This window comes from Plecotus auritus, assembly GCF_963455305.1.
Source record: "Plecotus auritus genome assembly, chromosome: 2".
In the NCBI taxonomy this organism is placed as follows: domain Eukaryota; kingdom Metazoa; phylum Chordata; class Mammalia; order Chiroptera; family Vespertilionidae; genus Plecotus; species Plecotus auritus.
This window is the reverse complement of record NC_137771.1, coordinates 66,620,153-66,640,542: the sequence shown is the minus strand read 5'-3', so window position 1 is coordinate 66,640,542 and position 20,390 is coordinate 66,620,153. Positions and strand designations below refer to the sequence as shown.

Here is a 20,390-nt window from a genome sequence, read left to right as displayed (position 1 = left end):
GGCTCCCAGACTGTGAGAGGGGGCAGGCTGGGCTGAGGGACGCCCCCCTCCAATGCATGAATTTTCATGCACCGGGCCTCTAGTCTATAAATAAAGAAATAAAATTGGGGTATATGCAGAAACAATCTCCTATTTTGTTTTCAGAGAGTCACCCACAGCTTGAACTCATTATGCTAATTAAATGGAGAAATTTTTAAAAGTATATATTTTTATTGAGTTTTAGAGAGAGAGGAAAGGGTAGGGAGAGAGACAGAAACATCATTTGACTGCCTCCTGCATTCCCCCTACTGGGGATCGAGTCTGAAATCCAGGAATGTGCCCTGACCAGGAATTGAACTGGTGACCTCTTGCTGCATGGGTCAAAGCTCAGCCACTGAAAGCTACACTGGCCAGGCTGAAATGGAGAATTTGAAAAGTCCTTCATCTGAATACTTTCTGTTGGGGACTACTATACTGCTAAGTCTGTTTGGCTCCATTTTTTCCTTTTCTTCTCTTTCCTCCTCCATCTATCATGCTTCTAGACTCTCCCACCTTTATTCAGTCCTTCATGTGGCCCTCAAAGTCCCCCTTTTCAAGCATAGTTCTGATTATATATGCCCCCTGATTTAAAAATAAAATCGTCAAATTTTTTTATTGCCTATAGGAAAAAGGCCAGGTTTTACTCATCTTTTTGTATTCAAAACCTAGCATAGACCTGGAATATAATAGGCAGCTGATGAATGTTTGTTGAATGAACTGAATTGCATTACATAACATAATACATGTAAGGCATTAGTAGAGCCCTTGGCACAAAAAATATTTACTACTCAACCTCTTTCCCTTCACGCTTGGCAGGAACCTACCTTTCCCACCTCATCTCCCACCACTGTGACTTTAATCATCAATGATTCATAATTTTATGCACATAACATACATTTCTATGACCATGGAATATAAATGCTGTTCTTTCTACATGTAGTCTCTTCCTTAAATGCATCATTCTTGCTCAAATTTAGAGAAAATAATACATATTCCTGATGATGTTGGTTCAAATTTTCTCTATAACAAGCTATGACTTACATATTTAAACTAGAGGCCCAGTGCATGAAATTCATGTGTGGGTAGGGTCCCTAGACCTGGCCAGTGACAGGGCCGATCAGGACCTTCCCCCGGCCAGGCTGCCGGCCAGGGCCTTCCTTTGTTCCACGCCACCCCCTGGTGGTCAGCACATGTCATAGTGAGCAGTCAAACTCCCGGTTGGTTGAACTCCTGAGGGGACAATTTGCATATTAGCCTTTATTATATAGGATAGTTTGATCTAGTTGGACATTTATAGCATCTTTCATATGTAATTACTTGTTCTTTTTAACTGGCAAAGCTCCTTAAAATGAATTAAAACTTACTTTTATTTATCAATGCAAGCATTCCTTTCTAGTATTCAAAAGTGATGATTAAACTTTTGGATGTGAATGGATAGTTTTTATACATACATACCCAGTTGTTTAGATGTTTATTTCATTAACTCATCCCCTGCAGGAAGTCTAAAATAAACTTTAGAAAATTTTATGATCCAAAGGATGGATGATTTATTTACCTCATGAAAACTCAACCCAAGGCTACTGACAGCTGCAATTCTCCCAGCCACTTCCACATAATTTTTAAAATGTGAATGCCTGGAATGGTGCTGTTGACATTAATTTCAGGACAAGGAAGAGAAGGACTAGGTGCCTCAGGAGGAGTCTGTGGGGGAATAAACAAAGATACTCGTGCAATGTTGGAGATTTCTGATGTCAGGTTGACCTTATCAACAGCCCGAACAGCAATGAAGAGATCTGTGCCATTTTCAAAAGGGATGCTTTCTGGTTTAAACACAAAGACTTCCTCAGAGTTGGCCTCCATTGGAATGAGATTAGTAGTGTTCACTTGAACCGATTCATTGAACTTGTCTCTGAGATCAAGAATATTTGTGCTTATTCCAATGATATACTTGTAAGCTAAAAAATAAAAAAAAGGGGGGGGATATAACTTGCAATTCTCAAGTTTTAAAAGGCTGTTAGAAACTTTATATCACCATCGCATAAAGTTTCAATGGGTAAATGCAATTGATGCTTCATTTTTACAAGCAGTAGTATCTTTTTACATTCTTGTCTGTGTATCTCCACCGAGTAATAAATGTGAACTGGGTCAGGTTTAGTCAGTCTTTTTGGGGCATAGTACCTGGCCAAGACAGGAGGTTGTTTGATTATTATTTTATTATTTCTACAGGAGTTTTTGGTACCAGTGCTTCTTAAACTCTAAATGCATACAAATCACCCAGAGATCTTGAAGTGCAGATTCTGGTTCGGTTGGGGGGCAGGGAGCAGGGCTGAAATTGTACAGTCTATAACAAGGATTGGTGTGATCCCAGGCTGCAGCCTGAAGATCATGCCTCGACAGGCTTCTTCCAAAGGAGAGCTCTGCTCCATAGATATCTGTGCTTTATTCTCAGTCCTCTCGAGGAGTCATTACTAAACATGGGGCTTATTAAAGGGCACTTTGGCAAGATTTCAGGAAAAAACTGAAGATAGCCTTTTCCTGGTTGAAACCTCTGACACCCAAAGTAGGCTAGCTTTTCAGATTCTAAACCTCTCATTTTTAAATCTTTGTTTAAATAAATTTTTTAAATTGAGGTAACATTGGTTCATAATATTATACAAATTTCAGGTGTACAACATTATAATTCTCCACCTGTATACTCTGTTGTATGCTCGCCACTAAAAGTCTAATTTCCATTATTTATCATATATTGGAGCCCCTTTACCCATTTTGTCCTTGCCTCACTCCCCTTAATTTCAGAGAACAATCAAAATCCTTCCTGCCCCCTGTCTTCCACATGCATCACAAAACACCTGCCTGCCTCTCTCCCTTCTGCACCTCTGCTGGGCTGCTAAACTCCTTCACAGGGTCCACACCGCATTCCGCTTACCTCTTCCGTGATCATAATCGTCCCCAGGAGCTGTCCATGTCAGATTAATACGATTGTCCCCTTGGATTTTTGCCTTCAGGTCAGTGATTTGGCAAGGTGGAAAGAGATCAGGTATGGGAGCCTTTGGGACATTAGAGGCCACAAAAGAACCTCCTGAGGATGTTCTGCTGAAACATATGTGCTTGCCTTGAAGATCATTCTTATTAATTTCAGGTCTTGGTGGATTCCATTTTACTTCACCTGCATTAAAATATTCCTCAATACATGGTAAGCTGCACAAACTGGCTATACTTTTTTCTGTTTTGTTATTGGATTACCCTCTTCCTACTTTACCCTTCCCCTTCTTTTCTCCCACACACAAAATTCATTTTAATTATTTGGTGTAAAGATACCAGATCAGAGAGAAAGAAGCAAAGAGTGAGTCCCAGTTCTTTATCTCACAGATATTTAGTGGAATAACGTTCATAATTTATTTTCATGACATTTGTCCTGGAATTGTTTCTTTTTCCAACTTTTAGCCTATCCTGATTGTACCCTTCCACAAGTGGTATAAATACTAGTTCTGTTTTAAACCTCCTCAGATTGCCTCAAGAAGTCTCTTCCACCTAAACAATACTGTGGGTTCCATTATCTTTTCTATTTATTTGGTAATTAATCACCTGGACCTTTAAGAATTGCCTTGATTATTTGTTCTGTGCATGAAATGTTCTGTGTTAGGGATTCTAAAATTTTATGCATTTGAACGACTTCTGGTTTTCTCAATGAATGCATGGAAACCTAGTTCTTGAAGCAAATTCACTTTTCATAAACTCTACTTTCAACCCTTAAAAATTTTGCCTGTAAAGACAAATTGATCTTCATACCCATTAATCTGGTCTTGGGCAAACATGAAGTAGGTACCTTGGCAGGTGAAGGGTTAGTATTGGATTCACCAGTAGAGACCATCTCTCTTGTTATTAAGGCTCATCAAGGTATGGAGGGAAGAACATGGCTTCCCAATGCCAAGCCCGGTGCTATTACTACTAGTTACGTGAATCAATAACTTCTCTAGCCTCTGTTTCTCTATCTGTAAAATGGGATGATTAGGAGAATGAAATGTAATAATGTAATTAAGATACTGAGCCTAGGTCAGATACAGGCACTAAATCAGTCGCTTCCTGCCTTCTCCTAACTCAAAAAGAAGGACACATGGGAATAAAATAAGCTAACATTTTAGACAGAGCTTTTCAAGCAGCGGTATCTTTTAGAGCATTTTTTCCTATGATCACATTTGCATAAGGAGACACCACATGGCTCAGAATTCTCCCTTTCCTAAGCATACATCCAAGTGAAGAGAAGCATACATTCATCTACTATTCTTGCTGGTCTGAACAGAAGAGAAGAAGAAAGGGAGAAGATGGGTTTATGAAAACATTGATGTAGATAACAAGCCTTAAATTGTTATTATTTTTTCTATTCTTTGGGAATGCCTATGTCAGTGGAAAGAGCTTCATTACAAAATGTTTTTAAACTTATTAGATATAATAAACATTTATTGAATACTTACTGTTTACTGGCAATAGCTTATTAGGTATATAGTTCCTTGTTTATTCCTTATAACCATAACCATTCTATGTGGTAGTAACCATTGTTATCCCTATTTTACAACTGAGGAAAATGAAGAATAAAGAGATGAACTAAAATAATTGACTTGATAGAGGGCTGGAATTTGAACTGAGGCAGTGAAAAAATACATTCAATCTAGTGTCTTTAACTGGGGCTATTTTGCCCCCAGGGGACAGTGGATGATGTCTGGAGACATTTTTGATTGTTATGACTGTGCGGGTTGTTTTTCTTTTCTCGTGAGTAGAGGCCAGGAATGCTGCTAAACATCCTACAAAGCACAGGACAACCCCCCACAACAAATAATTATGTGGCCCAAAAGATCAATAGTACCAAGGCCGAGAAACCCTAATTTAATCCTGGGCCATTCTCCCCGCAGGCTTAATGGTTTCCTCTTGATCGCAAGCCTTTTACTCAAGTCAGGTGTATTGTTACAGATTACTTACCATTCTCAATCCAGCCAGGTATGTACATGGCTCCATTCTGCTGGGGCATAACTCTCCGTCTGGCTGTGTTCAATCCTCCCAGAGCCCGCACCTTTACACTGTATCTACCATTTGTGTCATAAGCTGTAAAATACCTCGAATAGATACCATCATCCTTAGTAGCATCAGCACCTGATAGGGAGATGAAGGAATTAATGAATATCCTAAAAGTATCTGGGCATTTGTATATTTCCAAATCAAAGGTGGGTTAAATTTTTCAAAGTAAAGAGAACCCAGCATGATCTTCAAGAGAGTTTAGGATTTGACTATGTTAAGGATGAGGTCTACTTCTTTTTCACGTGGGTGTGATGTGTATGTGTGTATAGTTTCATGTGTGTACACCTTTTCTTCCTGAACTGTTTGTTGTCTTTCTTTTTGAAATCAGAGATCATGTCATGTGTCTCTGTTACATCCAACACAGTGCAGGCTAACTACTCGATAGGTATCTGTTGTATTGAATTGAATCGCTGTATGTTACTGAGGAGAAAAAATGTTATATGCTTATTTTTCAAAAATTCATGGCTTCTCCCAGGGTGGATTTAGGAAGGAAATTCATTTATAGATTTTGTCCTAAAAAGATTACTTGCACCACAGTAAGCAGCAAAGTTCCTCCTAAAAAGAAATGTAGAATTTTTTCTTATTTTCTTCCTGTTATATTTCTTAAATAAAAAATAATGGGCAAGATTTTCACTTTGGGAACAAGATAATATAGAGTCTGCATAGATATAGGAGTCACATATACCTGTACTTGAATTTATCTCCGCTGCTTTCCAAAAGCCTCAGTTTCTTCATTTGTAATGTAGGGATAGTGAAATCTCAACTGTGTGGGGTACAGATAAAAATGTATATATATTTGGTCACACAAAACCCTAATGTAAGATAGGTATTAATTTTTTGGAGCATATGAATACCCTCTGATAACTCCCTAGAATCTCTGAGCTATTGAGCTTGAGCCACCACTATGTTTGGGCTTTGCAAAAGCTAAAAGCAGGCCCTTTTTCATGTTGTCCAACATTTAGAAATACAGGAATTGGTGGGAGGAACAGAAAGCTCTCCCAACCAGACCCTCAGTGCTGCACTCCTTGTTTCTAAGGGTCCTCAGCAGGCCATGCCCTCCTGTTGTTGCTTCTTGGAAAAGGAAGATGTGTTTTGCAATTTCTTGGGTGGTTACCTGCTCCATTGTCCAATAGTTCCAAGGTAACTGTTTTTCCATTCGCTGATTCTATCAGGGCTGTGACACTGGCCCCCAGAATTGGCAAGGCTCCTTGGTGAACCTTTGCATAAACTACCATAGGGCTAGGGAATTTGCTTTTGTCTTTGTTCATTTTAGAGGTCACTGTAACTGGAGGCAAGGTAGCACTTGATGCGCGGGTGGTGACCGTCAAAGTCAGGGTCTGGGAGCTTGCTTGCAGACTGTAACTCCAAATGCCAACCTGACCAAAACAAATGGAGACACTTCCAGTTAGGGTCTAGGTGACACAGACCTGACTTCTGTGAGGAGCCTGTCTGATACAAGCATGGTAAAGCTATCTGAAATGGTTTTTGCTACTCGCAGCCAAGGGAAACTTCGGTATGCTTGAGCTAACTACAAGGTTCTAATTGTCAAGAAAGCCCTAATTGGGGAAAATGAAGTCTGAAAACTTTGTTCTTATCTTTGCCTTGGTTTCTCAAGGGCAGCATCAAATGGCGGGGTTCCTGGGGTAGAAGAAACAGTTTTCATGAACCTGACTCTTCAAGGGTGATGTTGCATCTTGTCCACCTTGTAATTTGAAGGGTCTCCTTTTAGTACTTGAAAACAACACCGCTTTCCTTTCTTTTGACTTGCTGTCATACTGAGTGATTTCCTTTGGATGGAGATTCTTCCTGGTTCTCTCTTTCACTGAATACTGACTTTCCTTTTAGCAACTAACCACATTTAAAGAGCTATGGTTATTCTATAAAAACTTTACCTTGTCAAATTGTGAGAAAGGGACATGCTGAGTCCATACCTTGGCAGTGCCTGGGATTGGGAGGTAGGCCATTTTGGTATCTGTGTCCACTACGAAGCCATCTTGTTTCTTTCCGCTGGGATCCCAGAGAAGGATGTGGGGAGGCTGTACTGTCCAGGTGATGAGAAACAAGGTGTCGTTTCCCACAGTGCTGTCCACAATCACTGTGCCATTCATCCACTGACTGGCCTGGAGAGTTACTCCTGTACTCTCAAGCTGTTCAGAAAAAAATAACTCTTTACTTTCTGGAGACTACAGCTCCCATCACAGGGTCTCTTCCATTCTGCCCCCCAACATTCAGTTGTCCCATTAAAAAGCCCTGAGTGCTTACATCCTTGGTTTGGTATTTTGCTATTATGATCTAATTCTAAATTACCTCTCCAGCTTTAGCTTCCACAATGTTGATTCCTGCACCCAAACCAGACCACTTCCCTAAGCGACTCTACGACTATCACACTCTCACTTCTCCCGGAAGTATGTGTGCTCATCTCTATTTGTCTAAACCTTACCTATCCTTCAAATTTCACTTCAAACGTCACTTTTCCCAAGAAGCTTTCTCTGACTTACCAGCTGAGAGTAACTGCTCCCTCCTGTGAGCTCCCACAGAGGACTGTTTCTGTCAGTCCTTCGATATTCTCACATTGTGTTTTGCGTTATACCTACTGGTACACAGAGCTCATCTTATTTACTACATACACTATAACCATGACTGGGACTTATTTTCATCCATATATGGATAGTTTGGATTGCAAATAACTAAGTGTTAGGTTGAGTATTATTGCAGTCCGTGTGAAAATAAGTAAGTCAATTGCCAAGGCTGTCTGTTTCTTGGAGTAGAATGGAGCTGAGAAGATGGGATTAAGATGGGGAAGGGTTAGAAAGACTTTTGTAAAAAGTGTGATTTTGAGGATTATGGCCTAGTTTATTACTTATTGTCCTTAAATTGAACTCTTATTAGAAGATAGGGTGGCCTAGTCATGGAGCCAGAATTTGTAGTTCCATAGAAAGATTATGATCTTGGATCTGATTCTTATGACAGATGGGTAAATGAATCACACTCATTTCTTCATCACTCTTCCTGTTAGGTTTCTTAAATAAAATACGAATGGGCAGAAATGGCCTGATTGTGAACTTGCCCTTTCATCAGTTTAATTACTTTTCTAAGACACGTTCCTCCCATTTCTAAACCAGGCTCTCAAGTTTAATTTTCTAAATTTGAACTAGGATAACCCAAAGGAGTATAATTGCTTTTTTCTTTGACTGAATAATTGCTATATTGGTAGGCCAGAAAGCCTGTTGTTTTGTGCTCTTATCATTATTTGGCTTTGACATCAGGCATTCCTTTACTTTTATCCAAACTTTCACAATAAAAGTTATAATTCACACAGGTATGAGTACTGATTGTTTACTCTCTCTAGTTAAAAAAACAACCATGTGAGTAATTTTTGCACTATTAGAGAAGAGCATTTTAAAATATGGTTGTCCAGTTTTTTTTTAAAATAGTACCATGATTTTTAAAAGAAAACTTTGTTTTCTTGAAATTTTAGAATCAGAAGGGCCTGATTTTTCAGAAAACCAGGAGTTTTCTGGTTCAGATCTGACGAGAAGCTGAGGCCCAGATGGATGAAGTTCATTGCCCGTGGTCATAGAGTTAATGACTGACCCTGGATAAGACTCCAGGTGTCTGGACTGACGGCATGGGCTTTTCACAGAACAAAGCACTTTCCATCCATTATATGAAAATCTTGGCCAATATCAGAGACTTTGCAGTAATGGAAAAATAGAGCAAGTAATCCCTGAACACTTTTCCTGGAAAATTTGTATTGAGATGATCTACTCTGAAGAAAATTCTGAGCCAATTATATTGCTATGGGTGCTTGTTAACAGATGTTAAAAAAAGAATTCTTGGACCCATTATATTTTATGTTGCTGGTTTTTATGAGGAGTCACTTAGTACTATTTCCAAACAAGTAAACACTGCTGCTTTGTTTAAATGAGTAGTGTTGCATTTTAGGAATAATGTTTTAGCCTGAAACATGTATTTTAATTTTAAGTCACTAGTAGAAGAAAGTAGAACTTAAAACTTTTAACCAGTAAACTCTCCATCTTGGCTAGCATTATTTATAAACATGAAAAAATCACAGAGGAAGAAGTCTGACCTGGATGGAGCGCTGGGAGAGAACTCCATTTCCTGATGAGAGGGCCCCAAAAGCGTCAATGAGGCCGTTGTTCTGAGCCTGATCTGAAGCATATGTCTGCAAACCTCCTGAGAAGAAATTACATTGTCAGAAGTTACTTGGTAGAAATCAAGTATGTGCAACATTTTTGCTCTTCTTAAGGTAACAGAATACACAAAATAAATATTCTACTGTGTTATTACGTATTATCAGATAAGCATCGAATAAGTATCCAGATTAACTCAGAAGTTGATACTAGCTTTTTAATCATACTAAATAATAACTCCAGCAACATCTTAGTTGTATGGCTACTTCAACTATATGCAAGCAACCATGAATCTGACAAGCCCAAACTGATATTATAAAATTCATGTTTTGCCCAGCGGGTGTGGCTTGGTGGTTGAGCATTGACCTATGGACCATGCACTTTCATGGGAGAGAATCCATGAAGCCTTACTCTAAGCCTATTGATTTATTATTTTTTTAGACATAATCCTAAGAAGGATGACTTCTGAGTTTTCTCCTAAGTCAGGAAAGCTGTGCATGTGACAAAGGAAGAAATAACAACTGGCAAGGAACAGTTATAGAAAAGTACAATATGTAATAAAAATGATACTATTCTACACCAAGCAGTTTTGGGCTATTTAGAATAGGTGTAACTACGATAGTTGATCTAAAAGTACTTTTAAACTATTAATGTCATCCAGTCTAAGGAAAGTGTTTTGATAATCGTGTTGATAATACAATTGGTGCCCTACCTAGATCCTTTATCTGGGTGAGTGCATCCCTTCTCAGCTGCTCTGGTAGCTGCTAATGGCATATAGCTGCCCCATTTTCCAGAGAATGGCCTTACCAAAAGGAGAGACCCAAGCCCCAAGCTAGGAAATAACCTGCCCTCTCACCCCTGCTCTGCCCTGACAGTCCACAGCCATGGACTGATGGACACAGTGCACAAAAGGCCAGTGTCCTTGCTTTAAAATTGGATCAAGCTTGCAATGCAGTTCCAGCTCCGAGTCTTCTGTGGAGTCAGGCTTCAGCTGGACTCCAAGTCCAGTCGGATCCATACCTAGCTCCTTCCCCTGTCCTACCCTATGTTCTCCGCTCCCTCTCATGAGAGCTCTCCCTCTGTAAATTACATGCACCTAAATCCCTGCCTCAGTCTCTGCCTCTAGGAAACCCAGCCGAAGACAGCTGGTATTAGGAGCAAACTGCCCTGTCATTTTAGCTGCCTCAGAAGGAAACGCAGCATAATAATTGCTATCCATAATGCTGGTCCTAAGTAAAATAAATACATAAAAATAAATCGTGCCCATCCATTCTGCTAAAGAAGCCAGGGGCATATGGGATCTATTTTTACCATCTGTTGTGTTAGAAGCACAATTGATTAATGTTTTACAGAGAAGTGCATTGTGTTCCACATTTTCAGAGTGACCTTCCATGTGGCTGAGCAGACCCTTTGCTCTCCCCCTGCTACTCCTTGTTAAAAGTCCCAGCTCAGATGTCATCTTTCTGGACCCTCTCCTTCCCTTCTTTGTGCCTCGTTGTACTTTCTATTGCCAGCAGAGCATGTATCATGGTATAATGTAATGGGTGTCTCCCATGGGTCTCTTGGCAGCTGCCAGCTGGAAGTGAGTGGTTCCTGGCTAACCTAGTAGACTCCTTCCAGCTCCTACAAAGTTCCTGGGAAGAGAGTCCCAGGTCCTCAGTAGGGTGCCATGCTGGTTCCATCTTCTCCAGACTGCCCTAATCCTAGGACCAAGGCCTTACAATAAACGGGTGGAGTAGGTTATAGTGGTTATTTGGGGATAAGTCAGTCACATGGCCAGTAAAATGACTCCTTTTCTCCCTATCCCACCTTTCCCCTCTTCCCCAGTTCACTGGAGCTCGCAGTCCAGTGGAAGCAACCACACGGTGGGGCTCAGCAGATTGCCCCTCACCTGTCATTTTAGACAGCTCCTCCAGTTCTTTCGCGGCATCGGGCCCCAGGGCAACTGTGTGGATGATGGCTCTGCTCTGTTTCACCTCAGTAAAGCATGTGCTTATGGAGGTGTCCTCCCCATCAGTCAGCAGCACAATTTCAGATCCATCTGTTGGGTATTTCCTCCTAATCACCTAAGGACATAATTAAGAGTGTGAGTTACCAAACTCAGGGCTGCCAAAGTGTTTGTGAAAACTGCATGTATAGAGAACAAGAAAAGAAATTCCAGAGAGAACAAACAAAAGTGTCTAGGGATGGTCAAATGTCTCTCTGCTTTGAAATGAAACACCCTTAAATGGGAAACATTCATGGGACTGGCTGTGCTCTTTCCTCTTGAGTAACCTGCTGCGGTGAGAGCTTTATAAAGTGTGGCTCAGGGCAGTTCCAGGGGTGAGCAGCCCTGGGGAAGCAGGAAAGAAGTTTCCTTCCCATAATCTCTCCTCAAGAGCTTTCAGGGGTTCCAAGAAACCCTCAGAAACCATCCTCATTTAATGGGGATAATATTGGGGGGAATATTAGACCTAGGGTTAGATTTTAGCTTGTATGGTATTAACCTGTCTGACCATACCAATGGTTTATGGCCGACATTGGTTCTGACATTGGTCAATACCCAGCTCACATGAGCTGTTAAAAAATTTAATGTATCCTTTGTGCCACTCAGGGTGTATCCCAAGAAACTAGAAACACCAATCAGAAATGATATATGCATCCCTATGTTCATACCAGCATAATTTACAATAGCTAAGATTTGGAAACAGCCTAAGTGCCCATCAGCAGATGAGTAGATTAAAAAACTGTGGTACATCTACACAATGGAATACTATGCTATGGTAAAAAAGAAGGAACTTGCAACAGCATGGATGGAACTGGAGAGCATGCTGAGTGAAATAAGCCAGGCAGAGAAAGATAAATATAACATGATCTCACTTATTTGTGGAATATAATGAACAACATAAACTGATGAGCAAAAACAGATCCAGAGACAGAGAAGCATCGATCAGACCATCAAACCTCAGAGGGAAGGTAGGGGAGGACGGGGGTTAGGGGAGAGCAACCAAAGGACTTGTATGCATGCAAGGCATAACCAATGGACACAGACACCGGGGAGGGGGGGCGGTGAGGGCATGAGTGGGGTGGGGTGGGGGGGCAATGGAGGATAAGGACACATATGTAATAACTTAATCAATAAAAGGAAAGAAAGGAAATTGTAGCCATAAAAAATTAAAGTATCCTGTGATTAAAGCAAAACATTTTATTCCTAGTAATCCCAATTCCTATTTGTCCTATGACACCTATATTGTAACTAGGACTATAGTTTTTTATGTGGTGTAGAGAGGGCAATATTGAATCAGATGATGATGGAAGGAAAATAACATAAAAGAACAGTGTTGTCCACTTAAGAAGAGGAAGGCATGAGTCCCACTCTTCTAAAAAGAGTGGAAGGAAGACCCAGAAGGAGGGGAAACAAGCAATCAAGCCTCCCTTCTCTGAATCAGACTCTCAGAAAGGGAAGGCGTCTTAAGTAGGTTGAAAGGAAAGCTGGGAGCAGAGAAGACTTTCACCCCACTCTGTTTGAACTCTGAGAGGGGCAGCCACACAAGGGGAGAGAGCAGAACTGTGACTGCTGTCATGTGAAGGAGCCCAGAGCCCAGGAGCCTATCGGCCATGGCCATGGCCTTGGTCTGCCTGAGCTGCAGGATCTTAGAAGCTAGAGAAAGAGCTTAACTTGGATTCCCTTGTCAACACTCCCCATCACTACTACAGGTCACGGAAAACATGCAGACATTCCCACACACACTATTGGGGAGATAGAAGACAGCTGACGTAAGAGTCGGCAAGCAAGAGAACAGGTTATCTTGCCTTAGAGGCTGAGGGCATGAGTGGGGGTGGGGTCGGGGGACAATGTGGGGATAAGGACACATATGTAATACCTTAATCAATAAAGGGGAGAAAAAAGGTGCACAGCCTTCCTTAGAGGCTGAATGGAGGACATAGGTAGGGAGGACAGTGAGAGTCAGGGTAGGGCTGAGTTAGCTAGGGAGGACCACTGGGCCCTGATCAAGCCAAGAAAACAAGCAAAGCACAGTGGCCACACCTCACCAGACACCACTACCAGGAGCCCAGGACAGACCTATCCAGGGTCCTCTAGCAAAGACCAGGGGGGATCTTGAGGACAGTGTAGGATCCAAGGCCCTTTACCTCATCACCCTGAAGTCACCCACAAGCTCCTTCTGACGCTCCATTCAGATTCCATAGGGCAAGAGAAGCATTTAAACTCCAACTGTACCCCTCACACTCTCTCACCCATCTGAGTGGAAAATGCAGAACCAGACATTCTCTCCTCATTGCCAGGCCATCTGGCATTAGTCATCTCCCTCAGGGTTTGCATAACAGGAGTTCAGTGTATGTCAGTGATTTCACTGTCAGTTTCCCTCCCTGTTTACTTCTTTAATCAAAGCTTGAATGAGTGGCAGGGCAAGAGAACCCAGATGCACATAGGCATCTGGCAAAGGGTTTTCCAGCTGACTGTGTACACAATAGAAACTATTCTCAGGGAACCGGCCTTCAAGGTAGAATAAAAAGGCCAGAGGGACAGACTGCATTTGAGGGAATGTTTGATCCATTGTCCACATGAAATTCAATGTTTCTGCTGCTGCCTGGGAATCTGGAACAGCCCCAATGATATGTTGTGTCCACAGCAGGCACAAGGCAGACCTGCCTGAGACGTTGCTGAGACTCTCAGCCCTTAGGCCTGCCAGCTTTGTTTCATGGAGCTAAATAGCCTCTAAATAATACAGAATTTTATATTCTATATTTAGAGCAATCAAATAACTCAATTCAGTTTTATTTCTTGAGAACCTCCTGCATACAAGATATTGTGCCATCTTCCTCGGAGGTAAAAAGAGAAATCTTATGCCTAAAGTTTGCTTAAGTGAAGCACGTGATTAGAAAATAAGAGAGAGAAGAGCCTGAAGTCATAAAAACTATTTTTTTTAAAGGTCATAGGATTCAGAAAGAGAAATTCTACACAGTTAGAAGGATCAGGAAAGATGGCAAGAACTATGGTTCTCTGAAGAACAAGAGTGCTTTGAGGTGCACAGGAGGGAGGAGAAAGTACTCTAAGTAGGGAGCTAGCCTGGCAAAGGTGTAGGAGCTCTGAAGGACAGGTGGTCTAACTTGCTTAAACATAGGATATCTGGAAGAGAGTCCCTGGTACTTAAGACTGGTGAGGGAATTAGGGGTTATTTTATGAATGCCTTAAATATTAGATGGAGAAATTTTTACTTAAATTTATTAAAAATGGTGAGATATTGATATCTAAGTAGAGGGATGATGTGGTCAGATGGGACCTTTGGGTATACCCCTAATACATTTATAGTTATACTTCCTAAGGTCTCCTGCTTCCATAAATAAACCATTTGCTTGCACAAAAGGAGGTCCTTCTGTACCCAGAAGTTTGGAGTGTTAAGCTACCTCAAAGTTTAACCATAACTCAGAGCTCATGTTTTTTTTCTCATAGAAGGTACTCTGTTATGTCCCTGTGTACCTTCCTTCATAGCAATCATTATAGTTTATGCATATTAACTTATTTGTGTGACTATGTGGTTAATGTATCTGCCCAATCCTATCTAATAAAAGAGAAACATGCAAATTGACTGTACCTCCACTACGCCCACCAGCCAATCAGGAGCATGTATGCAAATTAACCCAGCCAAGATGGCGGTTAATTTGCATATCCAGGCCCAGAGCGAAGACTGAAGACAGTGTAGTAGGAAGCCAAGTGCTGCAGAAGGGAGCGAAGCTGCGGAGAAGCAAGTGGGGTGGTGGAGAAGGGAGGGAAGCAGGCGGGGTGACAGAGACAGCCACAGGAAGCCCTATTCTTGCAGGAATCTTCCTGCAATGGGCCTCTAATTATAAGCTCTGTGACAGGAGGATGTGTGATCTCTCTTTGGCCCTTATGGTGTTCTTAATGCCCAACACAGTGCCTTGCTTGTAGCAGGCACACATGAATATTTTGAATGCAGGCATGCATGTAGAAAAGCAGGAATGCATTGATGTAGAAAAACACAAAAGCATGAATGAATTAGTTAACAATAGTTTTGCAGGGCTGTGTCTTTGTATCATTTGAACCACTGCTCTACCCTTAATGGTCTAATTCAACCAGGTATGAGGCATGTATGGAAACACTGGAAAGGAAGAATTTTTTAACCATAAATTGTAAACACTGACGAACTACAACAGAGGAACTTGTCTCACAGTAAATGCTGATCGAAGTCCAGTGCAGATGGATGTTCCTCCTCCGGCCGTTGTGGGTAACTTTCTGATGAGCGCATCCCTTTCTGCACCACCGTTTATCTGTACAAGTTCACTTTGGACATGGGCAGCCTTGTCAAACATCACCATGCCTACCCAGGACCTTTGCTCAATCGTCTGCAGCAGGAAAAGTTTGCCTGCTTGATTCATTCGTTTTAGGCGGTCACCAACCTGAATGGAGAAGCAGAAGACAGGCAGTCAGGTTGTGGTTAGGTGGTCAGACTAATAACAGAACAGGCCAGAGGGAATTTGAACAGGATTGTCTCAACAGAGAGTAAGTGGCAGCAAGCTTACTCAAGGCATATCCTTTTATGGGAGAAATTTTCTCCTTTATATTTAGTAGTATTTTGGATTAGAAGTTTAGGGCCTTTGTAAAAATAGCCCTAAAAGACAAAACCAGATTAAGCTTTAGTTCAATCATGAGGCTTTAGAAACAGGTCTGTAGACCTACGCACTGTCAGTGAAACATATATGTTAAGGCTGTGTAATTCATAAATCGAAAGCTAATTTAATTTGGCCAATGAGACACTTGATGCTGAATGTTTGTTGAATAAAGTGGCCATAGGCATTCCTGATGGCAGTGTTAGCACTGTAACATCGGACCCTCTGGGCTGTCTAGATTATATTGTATGCAAATGTGAGATCTGCATCCAGAGATTGAGAGTCATTGCACATACCTTCATGCTTCCAGACTTATCTAGGACCAAGCACACAATTCTCTGTCCGATCTGCAGCAATGAGAAGGTGGGTTTGGGTGGTGGTGTCCTCAGAGGAGTGGTTTTCTTAAAGTCCTCAGAGCCGCGAATCACTTCCCAGGTGCTTCGGAGGTTGCATTTTTGGTTCTGCCGGTTTGGGGCTTCTTTGTTGTGGTTTATTTCTGTACAGAATTCGACCACCTGAAATTGTCAATAAAAATGACATAGATAACAATAAACTACTGGTTAAAATCTTTAATGATTTGATTAATTTAAAATATGTTAATTCCTTGCCCTCCTCCCCAGTCTGCTTTGTTAACTCCTAATCTTGGCCCAATCTCCAAATCACTGCAGAGCACTGCGGGAGAAAATCACAGTCATAATTAGAATTCCTGTCTCCAAACATGCGCTCAACCTTGTGGACACCTTAGGGCTTCACAGCAATCCTCTGCTTGCTTTTGGCTTCTATCCTACTTTTCTATTTTGGGCCATCACCACTATCACCAAGACACCTGCATTTCAACATTTCTCTCTTGGTACCATCTTACCTTTCCATCCTTTCACTTACCACTCACTTCTTTCCTTCCCAATCACTTGCCAACACCTCACATTCCAACTTTTAACACCCAACATTCAGCTCTCTCCAAATCCACTTAGGTGTTCCACCAGTTCCTCAAACCGCACATGTTCATAATGGAACTCATCACCTTTCCTCCAACTTTGTTCTTCCTCCGCATGTATTTCCTAGCTTGATGCCGCCACTATTCACCCAGTCCCCTAACTCAGCAACCTGAGAGTTTTCCTAGCTGCCCGCCCCCTACAAAATAGCCAAGATCAACACAGTTCACTGTCTTTCCAGTTTATCTTTTCTCCTTTTCCAATGGACTCTCCATCATTCAAGCCCTCACAGTCCCTCCTCACACTACTGCAGTCTCCTATCTGACTTTTCTCCCTTGCTCCCCTTCCAATTGGTCCACTCCACAGCTGCCAGAGGCATCTTCCTTCTAACTCCTGTATTTAAGACCTTTTGGTGGCTCTTAATTGGTCTCAAGATAGTCTGTACTACTTCACATAGCAAACAGCAATCTCTATAAAATGCATTTTTCCTTCACTCTCCACTTCACTCTGGCTGTGCAGTCCAAGTCTTTGATTTCCCCCACTGTAGCCTTGCCAGGCTGTTGTATATCTTGACTTGGCTCATGATCCCCATCTGTAAAGGAGTGCCTCTTCTTCCGTCCCCTGCATTGTGAACCTCACCTTCATGTTTCAGCCATAAGTTCATTTTCAAAATAGTTTCTCATTTTCTACCTTTCCACCAAAGAAAAGGGGAATTTTCACTCAACCTTGTGGCCTCACAGTGCTCTATAGAAACTTTAGTAAGGCCCCTTCAACACTGTAGTGCATTTACTGAGCTGTAAATCTTTCTATGACAGAAACCTGTCTTATTAAATTTTGCTTCCTCAAAACCTAGTCCTATATCTGACACATATAAAAGCTCAATATTTTGTAGTTTTTTAATCTACAAAATGGCAGTAGTTACTATGTAAGAATTACATAAAAACATATGCAATAGGGTCACTACTAACACAGCCAATAAGTGATGGGTTTTTTTTTTTCTCTTCTTTTTATTATATACTAGAGGCCCGGTGCACGAAATTCGTGCATGGGGGAGAGGGGTGTCCCTCAGCCCAGCACCCTCTCCAATCTGGAACCCCTCGAGGGATGTCCAACTGCCCGTTTAGGTCCGATCCCAGTAGGATCGGGCCTAAACAGGCAGTCGGACATCCCTCTCACAATCTAGGACTGCTGGCTCCCAACTGCTCGCCTGCCTGCCTTCCTGATTGCCCCTAACTGCTTCTGCCTGCCAGCCTGATCACCCCCTAACCACTCCCCTGCCAGCCTGATTGATGCTTAACTGCTCCCCTACTAGCCTGTTTGCCCCTAACTGCCCTCCCCTGCAGGCCTGGTCCCCCCTAACTTCCCTCCCCTGCAGGCCTGGTCCCTCCTAACTGCCCTCCCCTGCAGGCCTGGTCACCCCTAACTGCCCTCCCCTGCAGGCATGATTGCCCCCAACTACCCTCCCTTACAGGCCTGGTCCCTCCCAACTGCCCTCCCCTGCTGGCCTGATCACCCACAACTGCCCTCCCTTTCAGGCCTGGTTCCCCCCAACTGCTCTCCCCTGCAGGCCTGGGTCCCTCCCAACTGCCTTTCCCTGCAGGCCTGGTCGCCCCCAACTTCCCTCCTCTGCCGGCTTGGTCACCCCTAACTGCCCTCCCCTGCAGGCCTGGTCCCTCCCAACTGCCCTCCCCTGCTGGCCATCTTGTGGTGGCCATCTTGTGTCCACATGGGGGCAGGATCTTTGACCACATGGGGGCAGCCATCTTGTGTGTTGGAGTGATGGTCAAGCTGCATATTACTCTTTTATTAGATAGGATAGAGGCCTGGTGCAGGGGTGGGGGCCAGCTGGTTTGCCCTGAAGGGTGTCCCGGATCAGGGTGGGGGTTCCCTTGGGGCGTGGGGCGGCCTGGGCGAGGGGCCTGTGGTGGTTTGCAGGCCGGCCACGCCCCCTGGCGACCCAAGCAGAGGCCCTGGTATCTGGGGTTTATTTATCTTCTACAATTGAAACTTTGTAGCCTGGAGTGGAGCCAAGCCTTCTGCTTGCTCCGTGGCGGCAGCCATTTCTGTTGGGATTTATGTATCTTTTATAATTGAAACTTTGTAGCCTTAAGCAGAGGCCTGGGCTGGCCAGGGTGTGTGGAAAGCTTGGCTTCCTCCATCACTGCGGGCAACCCTAGCCTCCTGCTCTTTCCAGCTCTGTGGCTGCCGCCATTTCTGTTTGGTTTTATGTGTCTTCTATCATTGAAACTTTGTAGCCTTGAGTGGAGGCCTAGGCCGGCAAGGGCAGGTGGAAAGCTTGGCTTCCTCCATCACCGGGGAAACCCAAGCCTCCTTCCTGCTCTCTGTGGCCGTAGCCATCTTGGTTGGGTTTATTTGCATATTCGCTCCTGATTGGCTGGTGGGTGTGGCTGGTGGGCGTGACTGTTGGTTGTAGTGGAGTGATGGTTAATTTGCATATTACTCTTTTATTAGATAGGATTTACATTCCTAGCATTTGGGGGATTAAAAAAGGAGGCATAGTATACCTAAAGTAGGTATAATTTAGGTCCTCCTTCTCAGTGATTTTATAGTATTATCATTCTATTAAAAATCTTAAATACCTGGGATTCTATAATTTAGAATGTAATCATTAGCTGTAAAACAATTTTCTCTTTGCATTTTTCAGATTGTTTTGGTAGTGTTTCCATGTTATCATTCTGTTTATTTTTTAGCAAGGGAATCTGAAAAACTCCTGCTTAAACCCCAGGCAGAGGTTCCCAGACTTCACTGTGCATCAACTTCAACTCCAGCTTGGTTAATTTAGAACATATACTCTGGGAGCCTCTGGGAAAATCCTGAGCAAGTCTGGAAGTGGACTGCGAAACCAGAGTGAAGGATGGGCCTAGGAACCATGGTGCATCACGTTGTTATTGACAAGTTACTTCACCCTCTATTCCAAAAGGAAAACATCACTTTATGTAAGAGATTGGAAGATAAGAGGGACTCCTCACTAAAGTCAGTTAACTGATGCATTTAATCTTAGTTTGTGCAAATTCATGGATGTATATATTTAGCATTTTAATAAGGATAATTTTTCAAGTATATCTTATGGCCAATTGGTCATTAAAAAACCACTGAGAAATATTTGTAAACTATTTAAAGCTATTAAAACTATGTACAAATTCCATAAGGGCACTGACACTCTTAAAAAGAGAAAATTTCAGGGGCATTTAAGATCTTGCTCCCTTGCATATGTTGTCAGCTTGGCTCAGATCCTATCTAATAAAAGAGTAATATGCAAATTAACCATCACTCTGCTATACCCACAAGCCATGCCCACAAGCCAGGCCCACCAGCCAATCAGGAGGGAATATGCAAATAAACCCAACCAAGATGGCTACGGCCACAGAGAGCAGGAGGAAGGCTTGGGTTTCCCAGGCAATGGAGGAAGCCAAGCTTTCTGCCTGCCCTTGCCGGCCTAGGCCTCCACTCAAGGCTACAAAGTTTCAATGATAGAAAATACATAAACCCAAACAGAAATGGGGGCAGCCACGGAGCTGGAAAGAGCAGGAGGCTAGGGTTGCCCCCGGTGATGGAGGAAGCCAAGCTT

General features: G+C 42.5%; 1 protein-coding gene across 1 annotated transcript in view; it reads right to left on the bottom strand.

Moving 5' to 3' along the window:
• Window positions 1–1,584: 1,584 nt before the first annotated feature.
• CLCA1 (chloride channel accessory 1) overlaps window positions 1,585–20,390 on the bottom strand; it is a gene marked incomplete at both ends in the record, with an annotated part of 34,658 nt that continues 15,852 nt past the window's right edge. The window contains 9 exons of the mRNA XM_080654265.1: window positions 1,585–1,973; window positions 2,945–3,184; window positions 4,993–5,163; window positions 6,203–6,464; window positions 7,020–7,235; window positions 9,179–9,285; window positions 11,134–11,308; window positions 15,432–15,659; window positions 16,166–16,384. Of these exons, the coding sequence (XP_080510391.1) occupies window positions 1,585–1,973; window positions 2,945–3,184; window positions 4,993–5,163; window positions 6,203–6,464; window positions 7,020–7,235; window positions 9,179–9,285; window positions 11,134–11,308; window positions 15,432–15,659; window positions 16,166–16,384 (2,007 nt within the window). The remainder of the gene's footprint in view (window positions 1,974–2,944; window positions 3,185–4,992; window positions 5,164–6,202; window positions 6,465–7,019; window positions 7,236–9,178; window positions 9,286–11,133; window positions 11,309–15,431; window positions 15,660–16,165; window positions 16,385–20,390) is intronic.